The sequence below is a fragment of the Myxocyprinus asiaticus genome, chromosome 10 (assembly GCF_019703515.2).
Source record: "Myxocyprinus asiaticus isolate MX2 ecotype Aquarium Trade chromosome 10, UBuf_Myxa_2, whole genome shotgun sequence".
In the NCBI taxonomy this organism is placed as follows: Eukaryota; Metazoa; Chordata; class Actinopteri; order Cypriniformes; family Catostomidae; genus Myxocyprinus; species Myxocyprinus asiaticus.
In genome coordinates this window covers 46,636,807-46,649,857 of record NC_059353.1, presented here as the reverse complement: position 1 = coordinate 46,649,857, position 13,051 = coordinate 46,636,807, and the positions used below count along the sequence as shown (strand labels likewise).

The following is a 13,051-nucleotide window of genomic DNA, read 5'->3' as shown; positions in this document are numbered from 1 at the left end:
TTCATGAGCTATGAAAGAGCAAATCTTTCCTCTTGGCTGACTACTTCCTTACTGTTGGTAAAAGCAGAGAATAGAGACATTTTAAGAGAGCTGATTCAGTGCGAGTCAGCCAGCTAAGACACCCACAAAGCAGTGAGTGAGGCAGGAGAAATTAGGAATGCAGACTCCTTGCACATAGTTTCTAGTCCTCAGACAAGAGCTATTGACCCTCCCTTACCCAACCCTGAGCACCCTACTTCACTTCCAAATGGTGGGAGGGGAGAGTAGAGAAAAGGACTCAAAACTCAGATACTCACAAGAAAAACGTACCACAGTATGCGTTAAAGAGTGGTCTGGGGAACGCTTCACACGAAAACTGGTACGCAATTGATATGAATGCAATCCAGCCAAACTGCATGATTTGACATCACTGATGATGTCAAATTTGTGTCTTTGCATGCTCCCGGTGATACTTACAGTATGATAACATTATACCTTTCTGATAGCTTCTTCTCGTTGAGTAAATTGCCTTCGGTGAGCAGCTTGCATTCTTCACAATGAGTGAATATTGGCGATGTGACAAAGTTATGCCACGTCACACTATATTTCATTAATTTTGGAACCACAAAGGACAGGACAAGATGTCCTGCTCAGGGGCTTCTGGTTTTAATAATGGTTATAATAAATATTGTACAACATTTAGTTGGACAAGAGGCGTTCCAAGAGAGCTGATCGCTCACACCATCAGCACTGGGATGCTTTACTGTTTGTATCACTATGCTTGTGTTCGTGGAGTTCCAAACGTGTAGCACAGATGTGTAAAAGCAGCTAGATGTGTGAATTTTCATTCATCCCTGTGACATTAAAGATTTGAGTCAGCAGGTGGCGACAAAAGACTGTCTGGTGTGTGCTATGAGTGAGTTAAGCTGACGTTGACAAACTGTGTCGTCAGTAAGTGCGCAAAGTTCTTTGTCATCTGTAATTGTCACTTACTCCATGATCGCTCGGATTACTTGGGTTAAGGTCAGGACATTGTGGTGGCCAATTCATGTGTGAAAATGATTCCTCATGCTCCCTGAACCACTCTTTCACAATTTGAGCCCGATGAATCTTGGCATTGTCGTCCTGGAATATGCCCGTGCCGTCAGGGAAGAAAAAAATCCATTGATGGGATAACCTGGTCATTCAGTACATTCAGGTAGTCAACTGTCTCCATTTTATTACCACATAATGTTGCTGAGCCTAGACCTGACCAACTGAAGCAACCCCAGATCATAACACTGCCTCCAGAGGCTTGTACAGTGGACACTATGCATGACGGGTGCATCGCATACTATTATACTTTAGCTGAGAAACAGAGTTAAACTAACAGCTTCAGCATTACTGCCGATCACATCTGAGAGTTGCAACAGATGGAGTGATCAAACACACTCAGGGCGCCTACCAGATACGAGTTGGGAGAAGATGTAAACATTTAACATTGCAAAGGAGAGACACTTTCTGTGTTGGTGTCAAAATAAAAGTTTCATAAGAAACTGTCATCCTCTATGTTTTCTCTCCGACAAAAAAAAATGTCAAATGTGAGTGAAATACTCGTAGGATAATTCCGATAGCACGTATGGCAGCATCACTCCACAATCGGAGCGGATTACTACCTTACTACATAGGAATAAAGTTAAACTAACAACTGCAGGTAATCACACGATCAGTCTCTCTCTCAAACACACACACACACACACACACACACACACACACATGTCCTTGTTTCTCCAATAACTTGTTAGAAACAGCCCAAGATGTCTTAACTAGTTCTGAGGTGTGGTTTTCAAATTACTAACGGAGGCTTGGGCACATCTTTCAAACTAGCAACGGCAGATCCTGAATCTGTGGAGTAAGAAAGTAGTTCCACACAGAACAGCATTACTTATTTACTTACTTGTTCATTGAACTGTTGTATAAAAACTTGCAGTCGTGCTGTATTGACCATCTATCAACACAACTCATACCTAAGGCCAAATCACAGCCATGCTGAGAGCTGGACATACAGCACACTTGCTTATGTAATAGTGCTTTAATAAATCACAAATAACAAATAATATTATATTCAAAATGTTAAAATGTTCCATCTTCTTACTTTCCTTCAACAATATAAAAACAAACATGCAGCTTTGAAATATGTATTCTTTGTATTGGTCACACGTCTTCTCGTCATTGAGTTCGCAGGTCAGAGGTCATCAAACTTTAACTATTGTACACAGTGGAACACGAAGTTTCCGGTCTCCCGCATTCGGTGACTGGAGTGTAAAGTGTAATGTGACCTCGACTTTAAGCAGATTTCAAATCTATGCAAATTTATGAACAATTTCAAAAAAGTCATGGAAAATTTTAAAGTGAATATACATTTTTCTTGTTATGGGTCAGCTCAAAAATATTTCATTAGCTCTTTGTGACCACTCTATAAAATTATTAAAAAAACCAAAATCCTTATCCAATATCTCGAACAACTGGAAATGTCAAGGAAAAGGGAAAAATTAATTGGTAAAAAGGGAACCCTGCAACCAACAATGTACCCGTTTCGTGTTTTCGTGTTTGAAACACAGAAGTAAACTATAGCATGGTAAACTTCAATCGCAGTAAATGTGAGAACTCGCCAAAATATTATTTGAGTTCCCATTTGCTCCAACAGTAAAAGAAAATAATCCACTATTACATTTCCAAAGCTTTCCAAAAGAGACAACAGCCAGAAGAAAGGTGGCAAATTTACTGTCACTCCCTCAGCAGCTGTATTTAAAAACCCTATCGCAACAGTGTTGACTAGTTTTGTGTTTTTTTATTAATTCCAGGGTAATATAATGCAAAAGAAAAAGTTACATTTACACTAAATAATTAAAAAGTTATAAAAGTACTAAATAAGGCAGAAACACGTCACAGTCTGTGAAAAGGGTCCATACAGCAACTTGTTGACCTCTAGTGATTTAATCTCTGTCAGAGTGAACACCCCTTTACAGTGGTAAACAGCTGCCGCTAGAACTCATGGTGGTACTCACGTTGACGATGCAAATGAAATCGTGGTCCAAACCAAGCATTTGAACCAAGTGTACACAAAGAGTACTGACCACAGTTGTGTCTCTCATCCTCATCGCTCATGTCCCCGCAGTCGTTGTCTCCATCGCAGATCCAGGATGCGGCGATACACCTTCCATCATCACAGCGGAACTGGTCAGAGTTGCAGGTCCTCACCATGGTAGCTGTAGGGTAAAAACACACCGCAGTGAGCCATAACTGAAGATTCAGGAGAAGACGGACCTGCCCCAAGGCCATGTCTCACTCCGATCTCAGAAGGAATTAAGAAACGTGTGGCCCGCGTAATCCATTTAACCATTAAATCCCATCCATAGCTCCAGAAAACATGTCTGAGTGTTTCTGCTTGAATTGCAGTCACAGAGGAATTCTGGAAGAGAATGAGCATTGTGGCTCTGCATTCCTCTCTCTAGTGTCCAGTTTAAACAAAAGGCCCCACAGGGCGCTGTGATTAACCAGGACAAAAGCGAGAGGATGGGGCAGTGTGTGTAAGAGAAGAGGGGGTAGAGTGTGTCAAAGGAAGGGCCAATGTGTTTGTGAGGGCTTTTCTGATGGACGTCACTTTGGAGGAATGTGTCATACAATGGGGGTTGGACAGATCACTGGCATCACAGACACACACCCATATATGTTCAACAGTAACTGATACCACTGAAGTGCCCAAATGTCTTTTTCATATTATTACAGATATCTTTATGCTGCCTTTATTTGCTTTTTTTTAGCTTAAAAGTTTTTGACCCTGTTGACTTGCATAGACCTTATTCAGAGCAGCACCATCTTTGATTTTTGACAGGAATGTCAATAAGGCTGTGAGGGATAGACGCACAGTCTCTTCAATGGGCTGTACTGCAGTTAAAAGTGTTTTTGAATTGTTCCATGGACAAAAAATGGAAAAAAAACATCTTTCCAAGAACATTCACTAGACAAAAAACTCCAAACAACATAAGCTGTGGAAAATCAGATGTGATCTAGGAGCTTTTTACAGCTTTATACCATGCATGTCTTTGAAGAGTTGGTAAGTATATCCCTTACAGCCTCGTCCCTTTAAAAATCAAAGATGGTGCTACCGTGAATAAGGTCTGTTGTATGGACCTACAGAGCTGAGACATTCTTCAAAAAATCTTTGTTTGTGTTCAGCAGAAGAAAAAAAAGTCATACACATCTGGGATGGCATGAGGATGAGTAAATGAAGAAAGAATTTTCATTTTTTAACTCTCATTTGGGGATTGGAGAGTATTAATTTTGGACCTACTGTGGGTGTAGCATTGCTGTGTGTAGTTGTGTATTGTTTGTTACAGTTTTATAGAGCTTAATATTGTTATATGTGGTACTTACTGCAAGTAGATGGCTCATCAGAACCATCATTACAGTCTGTACCCCCATCACAGTACCAGTGCCCGGGAATACAGCGCCCACTCGAACAACGGAACTCATTCTGGGAACACGTAGATGTGGCTGAGGAGTAGAGAACACAAGGTCAGTCAGATACAAACCCACGCAAAGTCTTTAAAGGCGAAATTAAACAGATCACTCAGCCAGACTCAAATAGTACTTGGCAGATGTGGGTCGTAAAATCTGAAAAATCTTTCATTAAGGAGAACAGGGTCCAAACTATCACCCAATCCAAAAATCCTAAAAATTAACTCAGCAGGACCAGGTGGAATCGCTCACATACATGGGTCACTAATTTAACTGAAATTCCAGAAAAGGACACATTGAGCATCAACTTTGGCTCAAAGAGCAAGAGGAAATGATTCTCTACTACTAATCTACCTGTATTTTGAGCTGTTAAAGAGTCACTCATTTACTTCCCCTCTGAAATATTATCAAACCGTTCCCAAACCATCTTGATTAACAGATAAACCTCATTTGTGCACGACGGCTTGACACTTATATTCACTCCATCTAAAACTGCATTATCTTGCCCACAATTAACTTGGGTTGTCATGAAAGATACCTTAAAGACATTTTACAGTACGATACCAGCCAAAGCATCACAATATCACTCGTGGTATGAAAGTATGATATGAAAGTATCACAATACCACATTTCAAGGATCCATTTTCAGAACCTGCCTCAGATATTTTGCGAGATTGGTGTGCTGCGATATCAGTCTTAATCAACGTGTAGAGTTTGGAAAAACATGTAGTTAAAAAAGCATTTTAGGGTCGGAGGGGTAACTCACCGCAGTGTGTCGGGCTCTCATCACTGTTGTCTCCGCAATCGTTATCTCCGTCGCACAGGTACGAGCGCGGGATGCAGATGTTGGTGGTCTGACATTTGGTGTGCTCTGGTTGACATGTCCTCTCAGCTGTAAGAGTAAATGCATAAGCATTTGATAAGTGGGGGTGAAGCCTTATGACTTACCGTTTTTCGATTGTCATTATGACTTTCAATACTTCAAACACCCAAAAATGTGTCAGCGGTCTGTTCTGATAGGGTCGTGAACAACAGGGAAAAGCAATGCTACCAGAAAATAATAATTAAATGCAAATAACCCTACATTATCCTTCATAATCAGGATAGAGACAGGCTTATCAACTTTTAGGAGCGAGAAGAAAACGCGCCCTATAGCTTTAGTTGTTGACGTAAAATGCACATCCAATCAAACTCTATGTTAAGTTGGCACAAATTCATCTGTTGTCTGAATGTAACATACCACAATATTTGGCAGTGTTTGTCCCATGCATTAGGGCTGGTAAATGTTGTTACTGTTGTTTATGCAGTCACAAAAAAAACAAAAACCTTGGCCTATTCAGCCTATGTAATATTTATTATTTTGCATATTGGGAGAACTATGCAAGTTCACGATAATATTCATGAATTTTCATGTATATTTTTAAGGGCATTTTTGTTGCCATTTTGTAAGATAAACCATTTTTCAAAACTGTTGGATCACTACTGGATGTCCAATATTGGTGTTATTCCATATTCAAGTTAGTTAAGCACCACTACTGTATATTAATATGGTTTTTCTGAGCTTATAGCCAGAAATTTTCCAGACTCAATATCCTTGGTTTCGTTAGACTTTATTATAATTTAAGTGTGCAACTAAACTTACCACAGTTTTGTTCATCCGAAGTCCCGTTATCGTAGCAATTATTTATCCCGTTGCAGACGTATTCCCGTGCAATGCAGCGCCCGTTATTGCAGGTGAACTCAGTGTTTTGGTCGCAGGGGCGGAACAGGCAGCCCGTTTCATCGCTGTTATCCCCGCAGTCATTATAGTGATCGCAGCGGTAGTGATACGGCACGCAACGACCATTTCCGCATGTGAACACCGTTGGCTCACAGGTGTGAAATGCTGACATGCACACAGAAAAGAGATGCATTTTTATTTAAGCAGCAAAAACTAAACAAACTACCATGAACTACCTAGAGCTTGCTGGAGTAACAGCAGCAGCCTTCTTCTATTGTTGTTTTCTATTTTCTTATGATTTTTGGTGTTACCTGAGAGTGAAATGAATGCTGCCACTTGTGGGACTGCATGCAAGAGAGTGGTGCATTGTGGAAGAGGTTAGTACTTGTTTTTGGCCAGACAATCTGGTCTACACTACCAAACTACAAAAAGTTTGGACACATTTGTCTTGATTATCTTTCTCATGAGCTTAAAAACCCTTGGATCTAAAGATGTATGCTTAAATGCTTTAATTGAGCAACTCAAATTATAGATAACTATAAATTATGTCTATATATATAAACTTTTCTCCCAACCTAAAAAGTATTTTTTAATGGTTGAGTTAAGTTTGACTATATAGTGAAGCAAAAGCAGTCAAATGTCTAACATACATGGGAACTTCTGTAAAACAGTTTAAAAAGCATCTCAGGATTCACCTGATGAAGTTGGTTGAGAGAATGCACAATGAATCGAGTATGCAGAGCTGGAACTTAGACAAAGAATGGCTACTTTAGAGAAGCTAAAATATAAAATAGCTTTGATTTTTTTTTTCACTACATTATTCCCATAGTTGCGTTATTTGTGTTATTTCATAGAGTTGATTACTTCATTAGCCTATTATTGTAAAATGTGGAAAATAGTGATAATAAAGAATGAGTAGGTGCGTCCAAACTTTTTAGTGGTAGTATATATTTACTGTATATGTGAAAAGATTTAAGCAGGAATACACACCAAATACGAAATGACTCTTGGATCCTGGAGCAAGAGATTTGATGAAGATTGTACAAGTTAGAAAAAAGCAATAAGTAACATGTTAGTGAAAAGGTTGTGCCAGCATGCAAGATAGGAAAATTCATCCACCAGAAAACAGAGTAGGAAGACTTAAACCTATGCATAAAAGGTTTGATTGTCCAAAATAAACCAAATCCATTCTCCTTCAAATTTTCTTTACATACACGTAAACCAATAGCATTTGCCATCAAACCTGGACTGTCACGACTTTAAGGAATAGATCATGTGAAAATGAAAATTCTGTCATCATTTACTCACACTCATGTTGTTCCAGACACATATAACTTGTGATTTTCCACAGAAAACAAAAGGAGATGTTTGGCAGAATGTTCAATACCAGTCACCATTCACTTTCATTGGATAGAAAAAAAGATGCAATAAAAAGGTATGGCTAAGATTCTGCCAAAAATCTCCTTTTGTGTTCCATAGAAGAAAGAAAGTCATTGGGGTCTGGAACAACATGAGGGTAAATAAATGATGTCAGAATTTTCAATTCTGGGTAAACTATCCCTTTAGGGAATTTGAATGCAAGCACGGCTGATTTTGTGGCCGAGCTTACCGCAAACCCTCTCCAGTTCATCACTGCCATCACCACAATCGTCGTCATTGTCGCATTTCCACTGGGCGCGGATGCAGCGGCCGTTCATACAGGTAAACTGGCCCGGCTGACAGCGGGTGCCGTTGTCAGGGATACAGTGTTTGTTGTCAGCCAGATACCAGCGGCCTTCAGAGGGACACTGACACTCTGCCCCCTGCGGGCCTGGAGGAAACAGTATTTTATTAAAAAAAAAAATGTCATCTGATAATGAATATGTAAGATAGATGTTTGAAAGTTCGAAAGTTACATTTTCAAGATTGGCCCAAACATTTACATTTTACCAGTTTTGTGTATGACATACAAGTACATTTATGGTTTAAAATGTATTAAACATTTACAACAGTGCTTCTCAACTGGTTTTGCTTCAGCACCCAGATTTTACATTTGACATCAACTGGTAGCCTAACCCAAAATAGTAAAAAATAGCCTGGGTGACATTTTCTTTTTTCTTGCATAGTTTTGTTCATGGTTTTCAAGTATAAGGGCATGTATCAAGTGGCATTTTTTGGTTTTGTTTTTTTTGTTTTTATGTCAGCAACAGTAGATAACGAAAGTTTTATCTTCCCACTTTTAAAAGTTGATGAGCCTATTTATTTGTATGAGCCTACTATATTTATTATCCAGTTTATTTCCTAATATCAAACATCTTTCAAACTGGAGGAAAACTTCATCCATAATTTGTCCATAAATCTTGGCAGTCCAGACTTTAAAGTCCTTTATGTACAGTATTTGCCCTTACATATACAGTGCAATGCCATATAAGCAAAGGTAAGTCCATGGACGGCTCCTCATTACTGTGATTAGGTCAATGTAGCTAGACTTTCTAAAATAATAATAATAAAAATAATAAATTATAGTATTTGTTTATGAAAAAATAATAGCCTAAACACATTTAGAAGCATTAACTACAACTGCCACCATTGTAAAAAAAATGTGGTCTAATACATTCTACTTAATATATTATTTAGATTTTTGTCAAAATATCCCAGTAACAGTTACAACTGTAAAATTGTAAAAATAATTAGAACCAAATTTGCTGTATATAATGTCCGGGCTGTCTAGCAGTTTGAGAGATTTGACTTCCTCCATAGCGCTTTAAACTACAAAAATCTTACTAGAATTCAAATGGATTGCATCAGTTGTGTGGTCTAGCCCACGATATCGAGGGAAGTCTGGTTGACGCGCGTGCGCTTCAGACATACAGTAGGTTAGAGCAGAGCAGATCAATGGTGAGACGGGCTCCTTAATGGCTCGTTCCATAAACCAGGCTTCAATCGCACATCAAAAATATCGCATTGCAGATGAGAAGCATATTTAATGCGTATAAAGCCCCAAACGTGATATTATCATTGAATTTGCCACGGTGGCCCGAAATTCGACCGCTAAAAAGTTTTCAATGGAGGTGAGGCCATGGCATTGGTCTTTACCTGCTGTCCGTGGCTCAATCTTAACAGACCTGTGACCCACCAGTTGAGAAACACGTATTTACAACATTTAAAATAATTTAAAAAAAGAATTAATTGCTAGTCTATAGAGTACATTCAATATCCAAAATATTTCAGCACTGCATTTTCAAAGAATTTTGGGCATAGATGCATACATGGATCTAGAAATAGCACTTGTAGGCTCTGTTCCAAAACCAAGCGACTTGCCTACGTAGGCAGTATTTTAAGGCAGCAGTTCAAGGGCTTTTAGTGTGCTCCAGTAACATCACTCCAAAATTATTATGATGCCTTCTAAGATCCCTTCTTTTGGCTTTATTTTACAGTAGTATCACATGTATCCTTCACAGAGGAGGCAATCCCATTATGTGTTGCGACAAGTAAAAAAAAAAACAAAAAAAAAAACAAAGCATGAGAATTGCAAATATACAGAAAAATCTCAATAAAATTAGTTATTTACCATTTTACCCAATATTAGTTTTTTCTGTATTAGAGTATCGCTTTGTTAGCTTAGCAGCATGCTAACAGCAGATTCCACTGAAAAAAATTGCAAGTTGAATCTCTATTCATCCCTACTTGTGTGACACAAAGAGATGTGACCTACGTAGAGCGTTGCAAATTGATCACTCATAAGGTTACATTGCAGTTAGCATCAAGCTCTAAAAGGCACTTGCCTATGTAGGCAAAAACAGCATGGCATCTCACTAGGTTTTGGAACAAAGACATTATTTTGAAGGATACTGGCTTTACAAGCCCTAACAAGGTAGTTCTGAACATATCTATTGTTTTAAAATATAAACTGACCTGGTGTACATATATGGCTACAGCCACCATTGAACTGCTCGCAGGGGCTGCCGCACTGCTGCTGTTTGCTGTTGGACAGCACGTGGATGTCCATGGGTCGCGATGGAAGATTTTGCAGCACCACTCTCTGGTCGGACCCATCATATTTGTTTGCACGGTAAATGCTGCGTGTGTTCCAGTCGGTCCAGTAGATGTGCTGACCGTACACTGTCATTGCAAACGGGTAGATGGCTGTGCTTACGATGACCTCGCGGTTAGCTCCAGTGAGAGAGCATCTCTCAATCTTCTGTCTGAATGTAGAGAATGCTTAAATCATCATCCCACAAATAATAAACAGTCACTGTGTAAATTAAATGTCAGTGATTCAAAACTTACTTTTTTTTTTTATGACCTAACTAGCATGCTACAATCTTAATTTGTGTCCTAACCAAGTGTTATTGTCCACACTGAAAGCAAAAATGCTACGCGATGTCATATATTCACAGCCAATCAGAACATATTTGATGTTTAATACACAGTTACTTGGAACCGGATTTTTAAACCACTGAGAATTTTTTGACTCTTCAGAAATTGAAACAAACAAAATGTCTCATCACTCACAGCTTGTTGTGGGTGGTTAAGACAAAAAGGCAGATCCACATGAAAGAAATAGAGAGGTGCCATTCACATCCATTAACATTTTTCTATGTTAACATGCGCTAAATGGACGCATTTGATCGTTGTTGCATGTCTCTCTATTTTGCAGTATCTTGCGCAGGAGCACCATGTTTTTAAGACGCTGTGTCAAGGTAAAAGAACTTAAACTTTTAAAAACATGTTTCAAGAGGGCCTGGGTAGCTCAGCAAGTAAAGACGCTGACTACCACACCTGGAGTCACAAGTTTGAATCCAGGGCGTGCTGAGTGACTCCAGCCAGGCTTCCTAAGCAACCAATTGGCCCGGTTGCTTGGGTGGGTAGAGTCACATTGGGTTAACCTCCTCGCGGTCTCTATAATGTGGTTCTCGCTCTCGGTGGGGTGCGTGGTGAATTGTGCATGGATGCCGCGGAGAATAGCCTGAGCCTCCACACGCGCTAGGTCTATGCGGTAACGCGCTCAACAAGCCACGTGATAGGATGCACAGATTGACTGTCTCAGATGCAGAGGCAGCTGAGATTCGTCCACTGCCACCCGGCTTGAGGTGAGTCACTACGCCACCACAAGGATTTAGTAACTGGGCATGCCAAATTGGGGAGAAAAGGGGAGAAAATAATAATAATAATAATAATAAAAAAAAACACATTTCGACACACCTCTGTTCCATTTGTGTACTGCACCTAGCTTTTTTTAAGACATGTTCCTGGGTCAAAATGAAAACAATATGTATAGTATAATCAAAAGATGATATCTTACAAGCTGGCATCTGCCCAGTACAGTCTCTGATCATCATAGTCCAGAGTCAGACCGTTTGGCCAAACCAGACTAGTGTTGACAATCCCTGTCCTGAAGTTTCCTCCGAGAGTTGCACGTTCAATCTTTGCGTTGGTGCCCCAGTCAGTCCAGTACATATACCTGTCCACAAACAGAGAGACATATGCAGTTAAATTCAAGAACAGATGAGAAAATGAACATCTAATCACAGAGACTCACCCTCTACATGGATCCAGCATGATGGCTCTTGGTCTGGGCACATGTGCTACAACAGTCCTTTGAGATCCGTCCACTGCCATTGAGCTTATGGTCTGATTAATGTAGTCACTGTAATAGATACGCTTATTGATCCAGTCATAGGCAATACCATCAGGAGCTCCCAGATCTCCGAAGAAAAGTCAAACAGAAAAACAAAGGATTATAAGCATTTGATGGAAAACCTACAGCCTAGCATTGTCACGATACAAAATTTTCAGTAGTCTGTATCAATACCAGTAAAAGTTCATGATTCTCGATACCAATTTCAATACCACAGCAAAAACTGGTAATATGCAATTGAACACACTCCTTTAGCCTATTTAAAAGGTTAAATATCAATGTCAACATTTTTCTTTCAAGTGTTCTTCAAGTTAACATTGCTTTAAGTTTTTACAAGTAATTATTCAGGTATACTGTTAATATAATAAAGAACTAAGTATAAAGTAAACTAAGAAAAGCAATAAAAAAACAAAAACAAAGAAACAAATTACGAACATTGAGTGGATTTCTTTTCAATAAAGCAGTAAGAATTTTTTCACAAGGCTTTTATAAACTTCAAACTTAAAATCACTTCAAACCTCCTAAGTATTCAAACTAAATAAGGCCTATGTATCATTTAAACTTCAAACAGCCCAAACATTCAATCTACATAAGAACTATATAACTTTCAAACTACAAAACACCCAGGTTTGTAAACTACATAGGCCTATATAACCTTCAGTCTTCAAGCTTCAAACAGCCCAAGCATTCAAATTACATAAGGCCTATATATCCATCAATCTTCAAACCGCCTAAGTATTCAGACTATATATGCCCTATATAACCTTCAAACTTCAAAAAGCCCAAACATTCAAACTACATAAGAACTATATATTTTTCAAACTTCAAACCACTGAGGTTTGTAAACTCTATATGGCCTACATAACCTTCAATCTTCAAATCACCCAAGCATTTAAACTATATATGGAATATATAACCTTCAAACTTCAAACCACCAAAGTATTCAAACTATATATGCCCTATATATCCTTCAAACTTTAAACAACCCAAGCATTCAAATTACATAAGGCCTATAAAACCTTCAAACTTCAAACAGCCCAAACATTCAAACTACATAAGAACTATATAATTTTCAAACTTCAAACCACTGAGGTTTGTAAACTCTATACGGCTTACATAACCTTTAATCTTCAAATCACCTAAGCGTTTAAACTACATATGGCCTATATAACCTTCAACCTTCAAACCACCTAAGTATTCAAACTATACACTATATGCCCTATATATCCTTC

The 13,051-nt window shown here is 38.8% G+C and overlaps 1 protein-coding gene across 1 annotated transcript in view; it reads right to left on the bottom strand.

Annotated features, from left to right (window-relative positions):
• Positions 1-13,051, bottom strand: part of LOC127447450 (low-density lipoprotein receptor-related protein 2-like) — a 135,348-nt gene that overhangs the window by 41,524 nt on the left and 80,773 nt on the right. The window contains 8 exon segments of the mRNA XM_051709337.1: positions 3,096-3,227; positions 4,396-4,515; positions 5,246-5,371; positions 6,122-6,364; positions 7,809-8,009; positions 10,094-10,383; positions 11,484-11,642; positions 11,721-11,886. Of these exon segments, the coding sequence (XP_051565297.1) occupies positions 3,096-3,227; positions 4,396-4,515; positions 5,246-5,371; positions 6,122-6,364; positions 7,809-8,009; positions 10,094-10,383; positions 11,484-11,642; positions 11,721-11,886 (1,437 nt within the window).